Source organism: Wickerhamomyces anomalus (assembly GCF_001661255.1).
Source record: "Wickerhamomyces anomalus NRRL Y-366-8 unplaced genomic scaffold WICANscaffold_5, whole genome shotgun sequence".
Classification (NCBI taxonomy): domain Eukaryota; kingdom Fungi; phylum Ascomycota; class Saccharomycetes; order Phaffomycetales; family Wickerhamomycetaceae; genus Hansenula; species Hansenula anomala.
In genome coordinates this window covers 1,250,711-1,271,918 of record NW_017567114.1, presented here as the reverse complement: position 1 = coordinate 1,271,918, position 21,208 = coordinate 1,250,711, and the positions used below count along the sequence as shown (strand labels likewise).

General features: G+C 33.5%; 12 protein-coding genes across 12 annotated transcripts; 7 read left to right on the top strand and 5 right to left on the bottom strand.

Annotated features, from left to right (window-relative positions):
* Positions 1-79: 79 nt before the first annotated feature.
* On the top strand, positions 80-1,986 carry PET494 (Pet494p; the record flags this gene model as incomplete). Its single annotated transcript, XM_019184202.1, has 1 exon — positions 80-1,986. Exon 1 carries the CDS (start codon positions 178-180, stop codon positions 1,984-1,986), a length of 1,809 nt encoding a protein of 602 aa, XP_019037646.1. The 5' UTR covers positions 80-177.
* A 732-nt stretch (positions 1,987-2,718) lies between these two features.
* TRM112 (RNA methylation protein TRM112) lies at positions 2,719-3,169 on the top strand (the record flags this gene model as incomplete). Its single annotated transcript, XM_019185896.1, has 2 exons — positions 2,719-2,904; positions 2,966-3,169. 2 exons carry the CDS (start codon positions 2,719-2,721, stop codon positions 3,167-3,169), a joined length of 390 nt encoding a protein of 129 aa, XP_019037645.1.
* Positions 3,170-4,333: 1,164 nt separating this feature from the next.
* ROT1 (Rot1p) lies at positions 4,334-5,068 on the top strand (the record flags this gene model as incomplete). The annotated part of the gene is made up of 2 exons (XM_019185895.1): positions 4,334-4,370; positions 4,392-5,068. 2 exons carry the CDS (start codon positions 4,334-4,336, stop codon positions 5,066-5,068), a joined length of 714 nt encoding a protein of 237 aa, XP_019037644.1.
* Positions 5,069-5,355: 287 nt separating this feature from the next.
* WICANDRAFT_85470 (uncharacterized protein) lies at positions 5,356-5,658 on the top strand (the record flags this gene model as incomplete). Its single annotated transcript, XM_019185894.1, has 1 exon — positions 5,356-5,658. One exon carries the CDS (start codon positions 5,356-5,358, stop codon positions 5,656-5,658), a length of 303 nt encoding a protein of 100 aa, XP_019037643.1.
* A 67-nt stretch (positions 5,659-5,725) lies between these two features.
* On the bottom strand, positions 5,726-6,539 carry CCS1 (copper chaperone CCS1; the record flags this gene model as incomplete). Its single annotated transcript, XM_019184201.1, has 2 exons — positions 5,726-6,434; positions 6,528-6,539. The coding sequence occupies 2 exons, from the start codon at positions 6,537-6,539 to the stop codon at positions 5,748-5,750; spliced, it is 699 nt and encodes a 232-aa protein (XP_019037642.1). The 3' UTR covers positions 5,726-5,747.
* Positions 6,540-6,793: 254 nt separating this feature from the next.
* Positions 6,794-9,108, bottom strand: MNR2 (putative Mg(2+) transporter MNR2; the record flags this gene model as incomplete). The annotated part of the gene is made up of 1 exon (XM_019182798.1): positions 6,794-9,108. Exon 1 carries the CDS (start codon positions 8,927-8,929, stop codon positions 6,794-6,796), a length of 2,136 nt encoding a protein of 711 aa, XP_019037641.1. The 5' UTR covers positions 8,930-9,108.
* A 613-nt stretch (positions 9,109-9,721) lies between these two features.
* Positions 9,722-10,255, bottom strand: SUB1 (chromatin-binding transcription coactivator SUB1; the record flags this gene model as incomplete). Its single annotated transcript, XM_019183764.1, has 3 exons — positions 9,722-9,937; positions 9,986-10,090; positions 10,160-10,255. The coding sequence occupies 3 exons, from the start codon at positions 10,253-10,255 to the stop codon at positions 9,722-9,724; spliced, it is 417 nt and encodes a 138-aa protein (XP_019037640.1).
* A 331-nt stretch (positions 10,256-10,586) lies between these two features.
* ARA2 (D-arabinose 1-dehydrogenase (NAD(P)(+)) ARA2) lies at positions 10,587-11,769 on the top strand (the record flags this gene model as incomplete). Its single annotated transcript, XM_019180329.1, has 1 exon — positions 10,587-11,769. The coding sequence occupies one exon, from the start codon at positions 10,587-10,589 to the stop codon at positions 11,589-11,591; it is 1,005 nt and encodes a 334-aa protein (XP_019037639.1). The 3' UTR covers positions 11,592-11,769.
* Positions 11,770-12,629: 860 nt separating this feature from the next.
* Positions 12,630-14,824, bottom strand: WICANDRAFT_106765 (transmembrane 9 family protein; the record flags this gene model as incomplete). Its single annotated transcript, XM_019180481.1, has 1 exon — positions 12,630-14,824. Exon 1 carries the CDS (start codon positions 14,586-14,588, stop codon positions 12,630-12,632), a length of 1,959 nt encoding a protein of 652 aa, XP_019037638.1. The 5' UTR covers positions 14,589-14,824.
* A 2,354-nt stretch (positions 14,825-17,178) lies between these two features.
* On the bottom strand, positions 17,179-18,477 carry WICANDRAFT_34821 (URC4/urg3 family protein; the record flags this gene model as incomplete). Its single annotated transcript, XM_019182237.1, has 1 exon — positions 17,179-18,477. One exon carries the CDS (start codon positions 18,475-18,477, stop codon positions 17,179-17,181), a length of 1,299 nt encoding a protein of 432 aa, XP_019037637.1.
* A 352-nt stretch (positions 18,478-18,829) lies between these two features.
* RPS20 (40S ribosomal protein uS10) lies at positions 18,830-19,183 on the top strand (the record flags this gene model as incomplete). Its single annotated transcript, XM_019183763.1, has 1 exon — positions 18,830-19,183. The coding sequence occupies one exon, from the start codon at positions 18,830-18,832 to the stop codon at positions 19,181-19,183; it is 354 nt and encodes a 117-aa protein (XP_019037636.1).
* Positions 19,184-19,607: 424 nt separating this feature from the next.
* Positions 19,608-20,855, top strand: WICANDRAFT_34539 (glycosyltransferase family 15 protein; the record flags this gene model as incomplete). Its single annotated transcript, XM_019182201.1, has 1 exon — positions 19,608-20,855. One exon carries the CDS (start codon positions 19,608-19,610, stop codon positions 20,853-20,855), a length of 1,248 nt encoding a protein of 415 aa, XP_019037635.1.
* Positions 20,856-21,208: the final 353 nt, after the last annotated feature.

Below are 21,208 nucleotides of genomic sequence, written 5' to 3'. Positions count from 1 at the left end.
AAGCGATTGGCTTGAATTTTTTCATGAAAAACATAGAAGTGGAATCATAAATACAAACGAGATATCAACAGAATTGAATGAACAAGAAGAGAGAGGACATTGGAGGAAGTCGCATGAGGATAAGGAATCAAAACATTTGGAGTGCATAAAGAATTGAAACCATACCAACAACTCATTATGACTTTTCTGTCCCAGATCTGTATGAGAGGATCTCTACGGTCGTCTCATACGATTCGTCAAAACATACGGTCAAATAATAATACCAGGTTGTTTATTGAAAACAGATTCTTCCATAGTCAAAGGAATGTTAGACCTTCGTTACAAAATAAAGCATTGAAAAGTCCTACTGGTGGTAATTTATTTTGGCATTATTTGAACGCTCCTGGGAACATGTTGTTTTTAACTACAAATTTCATTGGTTTAGGGATTTTGGTAACTTATAGATGCTTTTCATCAGTTGCAGTGGCAAACAGAACCAGTCAAGACGTTGAAACAAACATTTTATTGGATAATACCATGAATGGACTAATTAATTTTGATTCTTCAGGAGATAGATTTAATCTATTGAAGCAACAAATTGAAGAATTAAAACAAGAAGAATTGAAATTATCAGCATTAGAAGAAGAGTATGAAGAAGAGGATATTCTTGAAACTGAATTAAAAGAATTGGAACAAGAAGAGGAAGATTTAGCATTGATGACATCAAGAAGTCAATTAAATGAAGAAGAAGTTGATGAAATGCTACCATATACAGAAATGGAACTTGATGAATATGGTCCACCTTTGGTGAGAGACGCTAAAGATGAGAGATTCAAAAGCTTATTGATATCACAATTATTATCTTCATTTTACGTGAATGATTTTTTGGGCCAAATATTCAGAGAGAATGAACCGGACCTACAACTCTTAGAAACATTATCCACACCAGCTAAAGAATCATTAGTACTTGCTCTTTATGGGTTATTAGAAAGACAAAATGATGGGGAATGTGCTAATGTTGATTCCTTCAAAGCTTTTTTCGATAAATTACCGGTAAAGGAGATTAAACATTTTATTGAAGATGCATTTGCTAGTGACTTGAGATATCAAGGAACCGCATACAACAATACACTTATAAAAGATGAATACTTGGAAAATTCATTAGAAGCAGCTGATCTTGAATCACTTTCAATGGAAAAAATTAACAAGATAATAAGAAAAGACTATGAATTTGATTGTGAAGCTTATTTAAATCTTGCTGTTTTATTAATCAACACCAAATCATTGGCAAAATCTCCAACTTATGACGTCTGTGCGAAAATTGTTGAACAATATAATGAAAAGGGGAATAATAGAAAACATAGAAATTTGTCAAATATAACAAATGTGTTGAACAGTGTGTTTTTCCATTTAGATCAACTCAAAATCGAAAAATTGGGTGATCCATTTACACAATTGATGAAATCTTCTATTCGTTTAGGAAATAAAACTGGATTTCATTCTGCATTGAGAAAAATGAAATGCGATGAAGCATCATTATTACACAAGCAAAAGCATAATAATATCAAAACAGTTACACCAAGAGATATTAAATTCGGAGACAAATTTTCAATCAAGGCATACGCAACAGCCCTTGAAGGTTTATTACATTTTAGAGCATCAAGTGAACATATTCATGGAGTCATTGGTAAACTTTTGAAAAGTTTAGTGTCCAGTGATGGTGAATTGAAAGTTTTAACACAAGACAAAGTCAATATAGATTCACATTCATTGTTTTCTTCAATTCCTTTAGAAGTTTTTAAATTATTTGTTAGATTTGCAGAAGAATATAGTGATAATGTGTTTTTGGGATGGTGTTTCAAATTTATGAATAGGTATTATGATGTTTCCTCAACAGTTTATGATAAATCTCATGAATTACTAAGAGAAACTGCAATTTCAATGGGTAATAAGGATTTGTTGGCACAGATTGATGATGCTTATAAAGCTGGAAGAAGAAAATATTAATGTTTAACGAAATGGTAATGAGATTATACAAACTACAAGTATTGGCAAGATGTAGATAACCGATATATTAAGATATGAATCCTTCAGGAAATAGTTAGTATACAAATCATTCAAATTTCGTGAAAAGGCTTTCAAAATTTACTTCAAACTTATAACAATATTTCATGCGACACAAGTTTCGTCCGATTATTTCCAAATCTCACAGAACATCTTTTGTGAACTGCTCATAAGGAATAGTTCAGTGGATTGACAGAGTTTTTAATCATCAATATAAGTTTGATCTATGAATTCTAAACCTCAATTGAACAACATACGGTTAAGCGATGAAGCTTCCTGAAGAATGGTAAAGATGGTAAGAAAATTCATCAACAGTTATAAATTTTTGTATTGTAAATGGAGAGTACGGGTAATACTGCACCTACCATTTTCAATATAGAACTTGGTCAAACAATTAAAAGCGCATTTCTTGATTCATTTTAAACGAGTAAAACTGATTAAAAGTTAACCTTAACCTTTCCAAGGTACAGATATCCTTTTCTCCTCTTGTTTAACTACAATATTGGCCTTGTTCTAGTACAATAAGGAATTCGCGAATTTTATTTAGGGCAAAAGTCGTGTGCTTTTCAAATCAGATTTTTTTTTAAGACGTTTTCCTGTTCAAAGAGATGAGCTACACCAAATATCAAGTCTTGATTAAAAGATTCGACCAGATAAAATTATAATAAAGACAAGATGAAGTTCATGACTACTAATTTTGTGAAATGTTCTATCAAGACATGTGATAGCACCACTGATTCATTCCCTCTAAAGTACCAAAACTGTTCGTTAGTGCAAGAAGAACAAGAATTTAACCCAGAGTTTATTGTTTCCATTTTGGATAGATTAGAATGGGATGCTACACTGAAAGTTGCTCAAGATGCAAGTATCCAAATGATTTATGATGTTATGTTCATATATACTAATTTATCTCTTGTTTTAGCTTGGAAATACTTCATTACCACCAGTTAAACCAGAAAACATTGATTTAGAATCTGAAGAAAGTTTACCATTATTGAAAGACTTACACAGTTTATTATTGGAAACAAATATCACTGAAGGTGAAATGATTTGTAACAATTGTCAGCATATTTATTATATCAAGAATTCTATTCCAAATTTCTTGTTACCTCCACATTTAGCTTAAATTGAAATTGGAAATTATGGGACAAAATGAAGCATAGTGGTATTAGCATCGAAGAAAGAAGAGGAGTTTGAACTAGTGTACAATAATTTTGATAGAAACTAATAAATGAGATATGTGATTAGCTGTAGTGGAGTGTCTATCTTTATTGCATGCTGTTGGGTAAGAGAAGCCAAAGATCAAATCTTCATCAGGGTCAGATGGTTAAGACTACTTCAAGTGACTTCAAAGAAATGGGGACACAAAATGTTTACTAGTAATTGATGATATTTTTCATTACGTATGAAGGTCTGGATCTTACTCCGAATGAAAGCTAAATGTTCATGGATAATGATACTTAAGTTAAAAATATGACAATCCAATAGGATTCAAGACTAAAGATACAAGCCTTGGTAACAATTTCTCGAACAGCTTAACAAAGTGATTCTATCCCAAGGCTTCATGGAAAAGTTAATAACCATGAGGAGCCTGCCAGCTGTCAACTCAGTACGTGTCAGTAGCACCTCTGAATTGACTGGATTGAACACATCGTTTGCCTTGAAGCAAATAGACGAAGTGTATTCTGGTGAGTAAATCTATTAGATCTTATGCCCATTACTCAGTTCTTTTAATCTATCATAGCTAATATCGGTAGTACAATTTCCTAGTAATTCGCATTAAAAACCGTACCTGAGCGAAACGGACATATACTAAATTTGGTAGCTATCTCAGCTAAAACTTGTCCAAATCGAACAGTTCAAAAACAGATAGAATCACAGCAAATAATATCATCTACTCACACCTTTCAAAACACAAAAAAACACCATATTACTGTCCAAATCTGCCTGCCAACTGTTTCAATTTCTCATCCAGGCAGTGTCCCAACCGTCGCGCTTTTTTTTTTCTCGCCAAAAAAAAAACTGAAATTCAGAACAACTTTGACACTTTTTAAAACAACTCAAATTACAAATTATTGAGAAGATAATCTTGAAGTGGTTTGTGGTTTCAGTGTTTTCTATCATCTCCATTTCTATCACAGCTCCCATCGTTATTATTCTCATACAAAAGAGTGGTTCAAAATTCACCCAAAGTTCAAGTTCAAACCAATTTTTTCCTTGTTTTGTTTCCTTCTTTGATCGCGTTCTTTATACAATTCAGCTATAAATAGACAACAAATTACAACACACAATGCAAATACTCAATAGTCTATTGGTATTATCAGCTGGTTTAGTATCCCTTGCCAAAGCTGATGACAGTGAAAACTCCATCGTTGGTACTTGGTCTTCAAAATCAAATACTGTGTTTACAGGTCCAGGTTTTTTCGATCCAGTTGATGAATTATTGATTGAACCTTCATTGCCAGGTGTTTCATATTCATTTACAGAGGATGGTCATTTTGAAGAAGCTTTATATCGTATCACTTCAAATCCAAAAAATCATTCATGTCCTTCAGCTGTTTTAATTTATCAACATGGTACTTATGAAACTTTAGATAATGGTACTATAGTTCTGACTCCAATTGATATTGATGGTCGTCAATTATTATCACAACCTTGCAAAGATGGTGGTGCTTCAACATATTCACGTTACTCGCAAAAGACCACTTTTATAAAACACGCTGTTATAGTTGATGATTATCATGGACGTTATAGATTAAACTTATATGAATGGGATGGTACTCCAGTGCAACCTTTATATTTGGCTTATAGACCTCCATTAATGTTGCCAACTGAAACTTTGAATCCAACTGATAATGCTGATACTCGTCCAACTGGCCAAAGTTTGAAGAGAAGAGTTAGAAGATCTTTGGAAAACAAGAATAGAACTAAAGCTATCCGTAAATCTACATTTGATCATGATTTCTGGTGGTATGCTTCTATTGGGTTAGTTTCTGTTGGTTCATTGGGTTATTTCTTTATGTGAAGAGACAAGGCTATTATCACCATTTTTTTATATACAGATACAAAACAATTTCTTTTTTATTCCTTTTTTTATCTAGTTTAGTTTCCAATCAAGAATTCATGTTGATTTTCTATTAATTGTACTCATTCCAGAGCAAAAGTTGTATAATGCTCATGGCTTTCATCACAGAACGCATTCGCGAACAATAATGGACCCTTTCGGCAAGATTAATTTGAACTCAGACGACGTCAACAATAAGTTTTTAACACCATCAAAAGCCAAAATCACCACCTACTTTATTTTTCAAGATGCAGGGAGTCAAGACCAAAAGTGGGCTTCCACAGCCTTACAACATGAAACCCAAAAACAAGGGCTTTCTAACGACGCCAATGAAGAAACTAATTGCATACATCTTCGTGTTGCTCATCTTTGGTTACATTATTTATGAAATTTCACCAAAACCTGAAAAAGAGGACCCAAAATATGAATTAGATTCTCAAGCTAGAGTACAGGAGAATCAAAAAAGTGCTAAGAATGTGATTGATAAAGAAAAATTGGGTGATATTGATCTTGCCGATGCTCATATGGATTCAAATCACAAGATTGAATAATAAAGAGATACATACAAAATAATGAATACACATGATTTAAAATACTTATCCATTTCACATTTATTATGAATATATCTCATTACCTCATCTCAAATATGAAGACCTTGTTTGTTTGCATCTTGACGTTCTTGCCAAACAGTCTTCCCACTACAACTACAAACTTGTTTATCATTTTCCCAAACACCTGCACTTCTAGCAATAACACCAGCTAATGAATTTGGTGTAATGGAATCTTTTTCAGAACTAACAACCATACTACGACCAATCAAATCACCAATTTGTAAATTTGCACTGGCAAAATTTTGGCCTGAAAATAAATTTGGTAAATCACTAGCTTCTTCAACTTTAATTGGTGGGAATTCATAAAATAAATCACCTGTACTTGAAGCACCTTTTGAAATGTTTCCACTTTTTCTAAAACTTGGATAATAAACACCTTTTGGTAATCCATTCAATGTAATGTCAACTAATAATTTTGAATCATTAGTAGACACAATTCTAGCAAGACCTTTCACAGGGGCTAATCTATCTTGTTCATTAAAAGATTCCAAAATGGAAACTGCTGCTGAATTTGGTTTACCAGTACCTCTAATAATAGCATCTCTACCAGTGGATTGAATAGCTTTGACGACTGAAGATGGTGGTGCTAAACCCTCCACAATAACTCTTTGATTTTTCAAATCAATATCAAATTTGGTCAATCCATTAACATCACGCAATGCCTTCTTGACTGAATCAACACAGCTTTGACACTCTAATTCAACGTTATAAACGGTCTGTTCAATTTCTGTTAGTGTTTCTATTGTCATAATAATGTATATCTAATTTGTCATCCGAGGAATATACCTATGATAAACGAAAATACTCACTTCAAAAGACATTTTTCCAAGTATTTATAAGATCCAATTCTATCAACACCCCTTTTCACCAAGATCTGGCTCTGCCTTAATTGATCTATTTGTGCTTTGACCTCCAGGGTTAATTGTTCCCAATCGAAATTATGACAAAATGCTCGTTTGAAGATTTGTAATTTGAAAATTGTGGGTCTAAAAAAAATGCTCATACAAAAAAAATTGAACATCGGGACACATCCATATAAACTACATCTCAATTACATAATTTCCATTCAATTTCTCTATGCTATACCTGAAACCTTTTTCGCATACACGTAGCAGCAAAAGGCAAACAAAAACATCCCTGCTGCAATGCTCCAAAACCATGCCAATCCATCATAATTTTGTCCTGGAACTAGTACATTCATCCCCCACATACCAGTAACTATATTCATTGGTAGCACAATAGTACCCAAGATGGAAATCTTCCCTAAAACATCATTCATATCATTATTAACTCTAGTCATATCAATATTTATCTGTGCCAAATAATTCGAATGAGAACGTGCCAATAATTTTTCATAATGATTTAAAGATTGAACCATTGTAACGATATGATCTTGGATATCTCCAAGATACATTCCAATTTCAGATACTGGTGCAACTTCCCATTGTTCATTACATCTTTTAGCAAAACCTTTTATAACATCAGCTTTTGAACCTAATAATCTTAATAAACTCATCACTCTTTTACGACATTCACCAATTCTTTTCAACATGTCCCCCTTCTTTTTCCATTCAACCACATTTGAAGCAGTAGATCTTGTTGAACTTGATGAAGCTGATTTAACTGATCTTTTATCATCAAATTGGGAATCACGTCTTGATAATACGGATCTTGCAGCCCATTTATAATCATCTTCATCATCACTTGAATCATCTTCATCATCTGAATCTCCCGGATGCATTCTCAAAATGGCATCTTCAATTGCATTGACTTCATCTTCTATAGATTCAATCATTGGACCAAAAGCATCAGTAATATCATCAATCAATGCATATGCGATCCAATCAGCAGAGACTGTTAAATATTCACGTAATAATCTTGCTCTTCTTCTAACATTAACCGGATGTGGGGTTGGTGCGAAATGGAAAGTTAACACTGCATTTCTGAAAACTAAAATGTAAACATTTAATGGTTCTAATTCACCACCTTTTGGTTTATGTCTATCTCCTGATTTTTTCTTGAATTTTTCCAATTCAATTTCTCTTGCACGTCTTTTAAAACTTGAAGTTTCACTTATGTTGTCAAATTGAGAATTATTTCTTTTATTTTGTGAATGACTTGAAGATTGTCTTCTATTAAATAATTTTGAGAAAAAACCACCATTTTTATTTTGTGCTTCATTTTTAATTTCATTTAAACGTTCACGAATCTTGGCTTTTTCATGAACTATATCAAATGATCTAAAACAAATGAAATAATAATCTTTAAATAATTCAACTTTTTCTCTAGTTTCACCTAAAAAGATATCCTCTGTAGTTAATGGATGGATTGAAAAAGCCTTACTTAAAACCTTCATCTCTTCTTCTGTTGGGTTTAAAACATCTAACCAAAATGGCGATATATGATCATCTAAATCCATTGAATCTTCAACAGCTTTCAATTCTGATATTGTTGGTGTTGATTCTTTAACTGAATTTGACGTGGAATTATTATTTGTGTTGTTATGACCAGTAGTACCACCAGCCAAGGCAGCATTATCCTGTTTTGTATATTCTGATGATAGGAATAAATCACTAAATTTTTGACCTGGTTGTAATAAGCCTGAGATTGTTGGAGAATGCACCGTGGAATCCAAATTTTCTCTAAAATAGGTAAATCTAAAATGTTCAGGATTATTATTAACAATTTGTGGTGGATAATTTATAGTTTTCAGAAAATCACTATTGTTCAATCTTTTACGATCCCATGGATTAATCTTTGGTGGTCTTAATCTACCATCCATAGTTTCAGTTTCATTGATTCTTTGATTTCCTAATAATCTTGGAGCATCAACTTTCGTCACTATTGGATGAGAAAACCCAACACCAGAACTTGATTCACCAACTTGTGATGATGATGCATTATCATCGATATTATTATTATTATCAAATCTAAAATTAACTTCATTTGTTTCTCTAATGGCTTCATCTTTTAATCTTGTTGTTTCTTCTTCATAAAACTCTTCTAAAACTTTTAAATCAGGCCATGTTCTTGGGCCTTCTTCATCATCTAATGGTTCTAGTGGGAAACAAACATCTGCTAATGATGAACTCTCAGAAGTTCTTCTTGAGGAAGGTTTTGAATCAAAATCACTATCAGTGCCATGCGAATTATTATTATTATTATGATTTTGATTATTCTTATCAGAAGTTGAATGTTGAAACTGTTCCATATCAATCTTTACCGGGTTACTAGTGGAGCCATAGTGGTTAATCTGTGATTGTCTATTAATCCATCTTTCAGCAAAACTCGGACTACTTGAAGGTTGATTAAACCCACTACCAAACTTGTTGAAAGGGTTTGCATTCTCGGTAGATGATGAACTTCTTGCACGACCACCTCTCCAGCCGGACACTGAGTTTCTAGCATGAGGTTTGGCACTTGGTAAGTTTCTTGGATCATAATTTGATAAATCTCTAACTGGGTTTTGAAAATTAGCAATATTACCAACTGAACTAGTTCTTGAAACGATTTGTCCCAAGGCATCAACTTCGTATTCTGAGGCACCATCGTTATGAGTGTTGTAGTTGAAAGTTGGATGTGATGAGGGGCCTGAGAATGTTAATCTTCTTCTTTGAGGTGGTGGTTGTTGATGGTGTTTATTATGCTGATGATGGTGTTGATGGTGTTGATCTTGATCATGAGACGCTAACAAAGGCTGTTTGTCGCCTGTCTGGTTTGGCGAAATGGATCTGTCAGACATTCTGTTTAGCAAGATGGCACTTTGAGCTTAAGAAGCACTTCAGCAAAGACCAGAAAGAAACAAATAAAAACGATTTAGCTGATTTTTAAATATCTGATGGTTTTTTTGGGTTTAGTTTTTTGTTTTCTGTCTGAAATTCGAATACAGAGAATTCGCGAAAGACATTGGCATACAATTGAAAGTGGTGCTAATTGATTAAAATCAGTTCAATTTGTAGCTACTATTAGAGGATAATATTGGCTTATAGAGTTTTCACTGCGTTCATTCTTTTTCGCTCTCTTCATCCTTAACCTCCTTTTTCACATCCTCCTTGATCTCCTTCTTGACATCATCAGCAGCTTCCTCCTCAGTGACAAACTCATTGGACAGTTTAGGCTTCTTTGTAGCACTTCCTCCTCCTAGTTTAGTCAAGGCCTCGTTTATAGCATCGAAGTTATCAATGAGTAACCACCATTGGTCTTCTGTAAGGGAAATACCCTAGGTTCATTAGCTAAATATTCAATCAAACAATATCAACATACTTACTTTTTTACCAGGTCTCATCTCACCATCTGCTTCATAGTATTCTCTGATATCAACTAGATTCACCTTTTTGAACTTTCTAACAGATACTCTTTTGTTTTTCCCAAGCTGGAGAACGTAGTTAGCATTTTCTTCTACTTACAATCAATCAACAATCAAAAACCTGTGTCAACTCACTTGTGCCACCGTTGTATTATCTGGATTCGAGCTACCTAATGATGATGGTGCTTCTGCTGACTCCAATTCTCTTTTAACTCCTCTTTTGAAAGCCATTGTGGTGAATATGTGTTCTCTGTGATCCTTTCTATATAATTGCTATCAAGATCAAATGTAATCACTTTTGATTGCAAGAAAAACTGACGATGATGTGGTTTATCCTGACAATTAAATAATTCTATAACTTGAATCCTATTTCAATCCTTTCTTGATCTAAACCAGCTTCCAAATTGTGTCAAATTTATCTCTTGACGTATCGTGGCTGAAATGTTGTGAAAATCCAAAAGCCAACCTTTAAAGTTTCGAGAAACGTTCAAAACTATACAATCCAAAATTACAAATCAAGAATCCCAACCAACCGACCTCCCTGAACTCATATAAATCGAAAATGACTATTGCTGATTTGAAACCAATAGGACCAGCTAATGTACCAGTCTCTGGGAAAATAAAAGATTTGCCACCTTTATTACTAGGCGGTGCAGTTTTCAATCAACAATTTAATGATAATCCAGAAAATTTACCAGCTGAAGAAATGTTGAAAATTGCTTTCAGTAAAGGTATTTCAGCTATTGATACATCTCCATACTATGGTCCATCTGAAATAATATTGGGTAATGCTCTTAAGAATATCAAACCTGAGTTTCCTAGAGAAAATTACTATATCGTTACAAAAGCTGGAAGAGTTAAATTAAATGATTTTGATTATAGACCGGAATCAATTAGAAAATCAGTATTAAGAAGTTTAGAAAGATTGGATACTGATTATTTGGACCTTGTTTATTTGCATGATGTTGAATTTGTTTCAGAAGATAAAATTTTGAAAGCTTTAGTTGAGTTGAAAAACTTGAAATCACAAGGTATTATAAGACATTTTGGTATAAGTGGATATCCTGTTGAATTTTTGTATCATATTGCTAAAACAGTGGTCAACATACCAGAAATTGGTCCATTAGATGCCATTTTATCTTACTCAAATTTCAATTTACAAAATGAAATCTTGAGAGATTATATTGACAAGTTTTATAATGAGGCAAAATTGACCAAATTATTGACTGGTTCAATTTTAAGTATGTCACTATTAAGATCTGGATCAACACATGAATTTCATCCAGCTTCAAAAGAGCTAAGGGATAAATGTCAAGAGATTGCTAAATTAACAGCTTCTAAAGGTGTTGAATTGGCGGATTTAGGTACAAGATATGCTATTAGAGAATTCAAAGATAAGGGACCTGTGGTATTAGGTGTTTCCAATATTCAAGAATTAACAAATGCAATTGAACAATATTGGAATGTTGTTGACAATACAATTGATGATACTGAATTAGTTACAGAAGTTAAAGAGGCGTTTGGTGAACATTTGAATGAAACTTGGGAATCCGGAATTCCACATTAGATACATTGATAGATATAATGATAGATACAATGTGTGTATATTTCAGCGAATATCGAGTTTAATCTGATTTTTTATCACTAACAACACCTTCATTTGTATTCAACTTGTCACTCAATTCATCATATGATTTTTCTAACCCTTTTTTCTGACTTTTAAAAGTTTCAATATCTTTTTCCTTTTTGGCCAATTCATCAGTTAATTCCTTAATCTTAGCATCTCTAACTTCTTTTGAAGTTTTCTCCAAATTGAATTCTTCATATTTAACTAAACGTCTAATGATTTTGAAAACAGTTGGAATGGCAACTCCAAAGAACAAGACAGCACCTGAAATATACAAATTTCTTTGGTTATAGAAAATCTTTGCCATAGCATCTGAACCTTGTGAATAAGTTGATTGTAAATGTCTTGGATCATAAGTACTTGAAGTTTTAAATTTGAAGGTTTTTTGAAAAGAATCAATAAATAGTAAACCAACCAATGTTAATGAAATATAAACAGTAGTTTTAACTTCTTTGGAATTGAATAGCATTTCATAAATCTTTAAGGATTGCTTACGAAATGCCAATGGTAATGGTAAAACCAATACCGTAGTGATGAACATTTGTGTCAATAACACAGTGAAAAGCTATAGAATTTGGAATGTTAGCAACCAAAAGAACCTCATTATGAATCAATTCACGGAACACTTACAAGCGACATATAAACACTCATTCTGAAATTCCCCCTAATTGATTAATCGATCCGTATGAGCTTTTTGCCTTCCAATTGATACTTTAAGTTTTGCTTTCAATTTGAATTGTTGTTCAAATGAAATTCAAGTCCTCGGATTTAGGTGATAAGCATTGCCATAAAGTCACGTGAATGAGCAGACTTCCGAGGTACTATATATGAAAATTTACGTGCAAACAGTCTTTATAGTAGATATCATTAATATTAAATAACTATAGACTCACTATAGTATGGTTGTTGACTTCTCTCGTTAATATACATTATAATACAGACTCTAATCTGCTTCATTCTCTAATTTATTCTCTCCATCTAATGAACAATACCTGAATACAAGTTCTTAACAAAGATGTATGAAGCACTAAATGCAACAGAACCACCAATCAAACCTAATAATGAAGAAATTGTAATGTTTTGTAATAAAAAGATGACAAGTGAGGCATGATCACCGAATTTGAACTTAGTCAAATAGAATGAATATGCAAATGTATAAACACCAACAGCAAACCCACTGAGGAAACTATACCATTGCCATTTCCAATTACCAATTGATAATGAATGGTAAATGTTTAAAATACTTATTGAGACGGTTAATGACAACAACAAGATGTATGAAATGGTTAATGTTGAGTTTGAATAGAAATGGGAATACCATAAAGTGATATAACCTGATGATAATGGAATCAAAATAACACCAAATGGGAAAATACCAGAGATAAACATATTTGGAATAGTTTGGAATGTGATTGGAGGTGATGAAATTTTTTTAGCAATGTCTGATGATGGATATTGTTGAACTTTGAGGAATCTTAAACCAGCAAAGAAACTAACCAATGTTATCAAGATATAATAAGTTGCTAAAGTTCTGAAAAAACATAAGGAAATGTTTGTTGGAGAATCCACAGAGGCAAATGTCTTGTTTGTAATATTAATCAAAACGAATAAAATAGCTGGAACACCGAATGAATTCAACAAAACAGTTAATGTCAATTTTTTCTTGAAAGATTCGACAGTGGATGGTGATGAAGAATCAAATTTTTTGAAGAAATAACAATTAATCAATGCAGGTAATGGTGAAGTTATGGTGTGGACAGCGGCAGCGGTGTAGCTAACATCATCATCAAATGAGTGAGTATCTAACAAACCAATAGCTAACAAGATAATAATGATTGATGCGATAACTGTAACATGAATACCATTTGAAACTAACCAGTATAGCAATGGTGAAAATTCAGGTAATCTGAAAACATCATTAATTAATGAAGGCCATGAAAATTCAAAATCTTCAATAATATTATCGTCTGATGATTTTGTTTCTTCTGAAGAAGTACCATTATTAGTTGATTCATCAACGGTTTTCAATTGTTGTCTTGTTTTATAAATAAATTCCAATTTTTCAGTATTGAATGCATTTGAAATTGTCAAGTATGTGTAAAATGAAATGATAATTGTTAAAATGGTGAAAATGATAACGACAGCATTTGAAATAAATGGTTGAACAATATCATTAGTGTATAGTTCCCATTTGTTATTCCATTTGTTGACATGGACTTCTTTCCAAATAATATCATAACTGATTCTATTACCATTAAAAGAATAATCACTATAACGCAACAATAAAGGTTGAGTCAATTCACAACTTAATGGAACAATTGGAACCCTTGAAATTGATCTTGTGCTAACAGTGGAATATAAGATTTCATATTCTAAACCATAAGAAACGTAATAGACGACAAATTGGAAATGATTGAATAAACGAGGTATTCTGTCCATATCCAAATAACCTAATGGAACACCATTATCAATATAGAATTTTTTTGTTTGAGAATCATATAGTTCACGTCCAACAGGAACATCATCAATGAAAAAATTCAATTTATAGTTTTTTTTAATCAAATCATTAATCAATGTGACATTCTCCTTTTTATAATTTCTGTCACACATTGAAGCACATTTGGCAGTTTTATTTAAAAATGTTGTTGAGATTGGAGCATTGCTGAAATGGTTCCCAAAGAAGTCATCTTCCTGGTATATGTATGATGAGTTTGATTCAGGGCCATAAGGATCCATTTGATCCACAGGTAGACATGAACCTAAAGTTGGGTTGTAATAGTCAATTGGGTATAAATATAACTTATTATCATAAGAATTCCCACCAGGGGTTAACGGTTTCACTGTTATTGGGACAAATTCATCCTTAACGAAATATTTCCTGGCGAGCGCCGACGTGAGCAATGTTGTAGTCAACAATAATTGTGATATTAGAGTCATTGTTGTGTATAAAATATGGTGCTTTGTGAAAAAACTTCGACAATAAGAAAGCTGATACTTGAATCAATTTTTAGCAACAAGAGTAGATGGGATCCAAGAGTGAGGGTGTGAAGTTTGAAGCGCCTCAGGAATTTCCTTTTGAGTTCAAAAGATGGTATAATTCTTTTTGAATGTACAGGTCTTTCTCTTGGGAAAATAACACAACAATCCAAAGATCAAAATTACCTATGCTTTTGAGGGTATTGTGGAGCAGCTTTGAAAGGGGCAAACTAGAATGAGGAGCAGCAACAATAGGTGGTATCAACTCAGCAGCACGCTTTAATCAGAAAAGACCTTTTAGTGGGAATACGTTAACAATGTAGTTTGGGAAATATTTGATTATTTATCCAAGCAGATAAACCATTTTTAACCTTTACAACAATTTCACCAAACACCAGAGCAAAAAAAAAAAAAAAAAAAAAACGTTTAGTCCCTGGAACAAACGCGTCAGACATTTGCAGACAGCTCAAGACCACAGTGGGACTACCCTATAAATATAACTTATCCAAAAATCATCTGTGAAGTTGTAATTTGGGAGTGAAAATGGAAGTCTAAAGCAGATCAATCAACTGACCACTATCAAAAGTTAGTTTGGATAGGTTTGTATAGCCAAAGTGTTACCTGTTATTATTGTTAAAACCTTCCAAACTTCAGTCTCTATGGAGCGAGACTTGTCCCAGTAGAATAAATGCACGTCCCAGATGTCAGTCCCACACCTGCAGGACAGACCCTGCGCTTGTAATTCTACCAAGACCAGGCCACTAGACCAGTCTACCGGCTTTACCCAAATGGGCATTTTGCCGGCATGGTTTTCTTTGTGGAATAAGATGAAATCATCAAGTTTCATATAATTAGACCAGTTTCATATGTTTGTTTCTCTTAAACAGCTTAATCTGGGTTCAAAAACTCATTTCAGATTTCAGATACATTTCAGTACTTCTCTGGTGAGAATTTGGATAAAAAGAAAAGTTAAATAAGGTTCCGTTTCGACGGTTATTGTTTGATTTTCATCAAGGGTTTTTTTTAGACCTAGATATGATTTCAGGTACACACAAGACGTTTAACGAATTGTCTATTAAAACTTAGACCAGCCTTCGAAGACGAGGCCTGTTCCTCTTGTAGTAATCATCTTAAATACAGGGTTGCAAGTTACAAGTTACAAGTGATTTGTTTTCAAGTTGGTGAACTATCATTCTTGATCTTCATATTGTATGCATGCTTTGTAGATCTTGAATCCAGAACAAAAAATCACATCTAATTGTTGAGGTCCTCTGTCGACCGCCCAATATCTTTTGTAGAAACAAAGCATATGTATATGTTCTTTTGATAATTTGTGCCAAGGTTGAAGATGTTCAAGGGTCACACGACACAATCAAAATGAAGGATGTAAGATCTTAGTTGTTATAACTGCTAAGGTGCTCGCTAGAATTCATTAGATACAACCAAATTCACTGTAGTTTGAGCCTCCTTTTTTAACGTCGAGTTTGGCATTAAACGTAATGTTCAATTATTAAAATACAAAAAGCCGTTATTACATTGAGCTTTCAAGTGTACCTGGAAAGGTCAGATCGAAATAATGAATGTATGATCATGAATATTCAGAAATCAGTAAGCCGGAGCTTGGGTCTAATCACTGAGATCTGGTGCTCCTAGTCTAAGCATTATAACAACTTGTACTTCCAAGTTTCAAGATCACTACACTGGCCGACTGTAGCATTGTGCAGTCTAGCGATCATTACTAAGTAAGCTGATGTTAAGAAAGTATTCAAAAAGAATATTCCTAGCTGCTCATATATATTCGAATGAATTTGAAATGGCAGCCCGCCAATTACCTCCATGGGACCATAGTGTTTCAATCTCAAATTAACCGCATTGACCAGAATTACATATTGTAGGTCTCAGATTGAACCATTTTCAATATGTCAAGACTCAAGAGTCAAGACCGTGTTTTTAAGTTTTGAGTAAGTTGTCTTGTGATGTTTAAAAAAAAGTCAGAATTAAAGCTATTGATGCACCAACCCAAAGAAGTCAAACAAATCAAGGTGTAGAAACCTTATCAGTGAAACTAGGTTCCTTTTCAAGCCCAAGCCTTATAAACGCGTATGGTGCTCACGGATAAAATCAAGTTCAAACAATCTATGTTACACTTTACTTCCAGTTCGTACTTTCAAAGTGAAATACCAGTTCAACTTGAATCACGATTCACAAGTTACAAGTTACAAGTTACAACCCATATAATTGTCGCTGTAAGGACATTGTAAACGAATGTCATAATGATTAATAATTAGCTAATTATCAGATTGACCACCATGCCCTAAGACTTTTGGTATATGATTGGACTTCGTAGCAGTTACAACTTACAACTACAATAAGTCACAACTTATGATAAATGATAAGTACAAATGCTAAAGTATAGGGAAAGTGGAGACTAAACTTAAATACTGTCTCATTTATCTAAACATGCTTTTTGAATCTTTGAATAAAAACAGTTGGTTATACAGCACCACATAATTAGCCCCAAACAGCTTCATAATCAACATTCAAGTTAAATTTAAAAAACTGTACCATCACTGAACAAATCGATTGGTGGACCTTTTGTACTAGGTCTTAGTTTAGCAGCTATCTCGCGACCTGATTTCCAACTTCCAGCTTCAATCAACTGTGGTAATGAAAGCTCATAATCCAACTCTTTATTGACCAAAGGTAAAATATAATCCAAAAATCCAATTGTAATAGCTCTCCATTCCACAATAACACCATCATCAGGCTTGAAGCTTGGTATTTCTGGAGTTTTAGAGTTTATCTCTTTTGATAATTCCAGGCCACGTTCCAAATGCTCTTTCTTCAAATCCAAGACACCAAAATCAACAAAGAGACCACCATTTCTATATTCTGGTAAACCTGTTTGTAATGATTGTTCTTTAATTTCAAACTCGTAACCATACTTTTGTAATGGGACTAGTAATGAATATGATAACCATTGGGTTAATTTATGAAATGGTACGATTGTGTCAATAAACTCTTTTGCACCAACTTTAGAAGTCGTTGATAACGGCCATGCATCACCTAATGATATCCCATCAATTTCTACTCTTCCCTTTGGCCAAATTGGTGTGAAACCTTCCATCAAAGCATCCCATATTATTGGGAACTCTATAGTTTTACCATCAGGATATGTCTTTTTCTTTAAATAATCAATCAAATTACCAGGTCTTCCATCTTCACCAAAGATTTCTTTATTTGAAACTAATGCTTTACCCAAATTTTGAATCAAGTTTAAACGACCATCTTCACCACTTAATGGATTGGATTCAGAAATTTGAAAGCCTTTCAATAAATCTTCTTTGGTGAATTCAACAAGTTTTGAACCATTTACAACGTATGGATCTTTTGTGTTAGCACTCAGTTCACCATTAATGAATAGATCAATTGAAGCAATTGCTAACCCTTCACTTCTATTATAAGATTCACCAGTTGCAGTTTCAGTATAGCTCCACGAATTACCAGCACCAGCATCAACCAAGACACTAAAAACGAATAGATCAACTAATTTCTTTCCAATCTCAACATCATCAAACAGTGAAGCTCTCCATTTTGAAATCAATTGTTCAACACGATCATGACCTCCTGCATTCAAATGACCCCAACGACCATGCGGTGGGATTGTACTTAAATCTTTGAAATCTCTAACAATAACTCCTGTAACGAATTGAATAACATCTGGAATCTTTTTTAAATCAACATCAAAATAATCAAGATTGTTATCAAGCGCCAATTTGAAGATTGGTTGAGTACGCTCTCTAACCGACTGGATAGTCAAAAGGTGTTTGATATTCTCTTGCTTTGTCATTGTTATAATTGAGTGGCTCGTAGTCTATTAACTTGAATAATGTTTATGGATATCTTGCTGGCTTTATACTTGTCTTTGTTTATCCATCTTATCCCCCGTGTACAAGAATCTTTCCCGCCGTTATCTGTTATCGCCGCCGGTTATATGAAAATGATCACATGACTTTCTGACTGATCATGTGACTTGCAAATTTTGTAAACCCTAACACCACCGAAGTCACTTTTTTTTTTCATCATCAGCCGCGAACTCTGGATGGGTATGGTGAAAAAAAATCCATCTTTATCACTTCAACAACATTACATCTTTTTGAAGAGATCAACCAAACAAAGAAGTAAAAGGTATTATTACAAAAATGGCTGACGTTCAAAAAGACAAGGTTACTGAAAACCAACCACAAATCCACAAAATCAGAATCACTTTAGTTTCTTCAAAAGTTAAACAATTAGAAAAAGTTTCTGCCAACATTATCAGAAATGCTGAAACTTATGATTTGATTAAAAAAGGTCCAGTTAGATTACCAACTAAAGTTTTAAAAATCTCCACCAGAAAAACTCCAAATGGTGAAGGTTCCAAAACCTGGGATACTTATGAATTCAGAATTCACAAACGTGTTATTGATTTACAAGCTCCAGCTGCTATTGTTAAAAAAATCACTCAAATCACTATCGAACCAGGTGTGGATGTCGAAGTCACTGTTGCTGCTTAAGTTTAATCACTTGAGTATGTTTAATTAGTGATGCAAACAATGTGGTTTAGAGGTTTAAATATGATGTTGAATTAATTTTTTTTTGATGCTCTAGGTTGTGCAGTTCTATACCTCTGCTAACTATCAGCTTATATATATTATGGTTCATTTAATATTATGTTTAGATTTCTGGCTATTTTAAAAAAGAGGAAAATGTAGCATTTAGACAACTATAATCTTTCCAGTCTCCTGGTACTTTAACTTTTGAACATTAATTCAGAATTCCTTTATTGTGGCCTTGTCAAATTTAGTGATTCGCGAATTTGTTCGAGCAATTACACTGGTGTATAACAAATAATACACAGGACCAAATCATGTGTACCAAGAACCAAGAACTTTGGAGGGTATTTATCGTTAATGGATCCCCAAAAAATATCTTTATATTATGCCAACAAAGAGTAAAATCATAAGTGGTATCTTGGGATTGGTAATTGCTAGTATAATTGTGATTAGTACAACTGTTGTTTATACCTATGATTATAATATTGAGGATATCAAGACAAAGATTATAGATAATTTTGGTAATGAACAGATCACAAAGCTGTTTCCTTCAGATGGCGAGACCTCAACTGCAGCTGATGGAAAACAAGATTCAAAGAGTGGATTAGAAAATGCTGTTATATTTTCTTTAGTCCGTAACTCAGAATTACAGGGGATGATTGATTCAATCAAGTTCTTAGAGACAAGATTCAACAAGAATTACCATTATCCTTGGTATTTTGCAAATAATGAGCCATTCACAGAGGATTTCAAGAGTAAAATATCAGAAGCTGTATCTGGTGAAACAAAATTCATCACAATTCCAACTGAATATTGGTCATACCCAGATTTTATTGATATGGATAAAGCTGACAAATCAAGGATGCAAGCACAAAGTGAAGGTATAATGTATGGTAGCTCTGAATCATATAGACATATGTGTCGATTCAACTCTGGCTTTTTCTATAAGTTGAAAGAATTGGAAAATATTGACTATTACTGGAGAGTTGAACCTGATGTTAAGTTTAAATGTGATATTAATCATGATCCTTTTAAAAAGATGAGGGAAGAAGGTAAATTATATGGGTTCAATATGGGATTAGCTGAAGATAGTCGCACGATAAGGACACTTTGGGATGATGTTGTTGAATTTTTCAAAGAGAATCCAAAAATGTTAAGCAAGCCAAATAATATGGACTTCATTAGTGATGATCAAGGTAAAAGTTACAATCTTTGTCATTTTTGGTCTAATTTTGAGATTGGCGATTTGAGATTCTTTAGAAGTGAAGCATATGAACAGTTTTTCCAATATATGGATAAGAAAGGTGGGTTCTTCTATGAAAGATGGGGAGATGCACCATTTCATACCATAGCTGTTTCAACGTTATTACCACCGGATAAGTTGATGTTTGTTCCATACACAGGGTATTACCATAAGCCGAACCAAGATTGTCCAAGGTCAGAAAAAATTCGTGAAGAATTGAATTGTAATTGCAGACCTGAAAAGGACTTTACATGGCACAAATGGAGTTGCATCAACAAGTATTTTGAGGTTAATGGACTAGAGAAGCTGAATGCTGGTATTGAGAAGAGAGATGGAGTGAGATATGAAGCTATGGATGATACATTGAGTCGTCTATTCGCAGGCAAATAGTTTTATACAAGATGATGTCTGACAAGTTCATCGGTTAAATATTACGTAACACTCCCCCTTATTTTATGTAATCTTCTTCCCTCGGCTTGGTGTTTCTGGAGTCACTCAGCGAAAACTGGAGAAGAGCAAAAGAGTTGACAAGCTGAGCACACACTTCCTCGGCCAAAGTCCAATGCGAATAAGAGCTCAATTTGTGTCACTAGAATGCTGGTTTGAATCGGCAACAGTCAAGCCCAAACCACCCCGCAAAAACAATACATTATTTACCATGAGCTAAAACTAATTAGAAACCATGATCATCAATTATATAAACCCCAAAGAATCCAAAACTTGATCTAAAATATTGTTTCAAC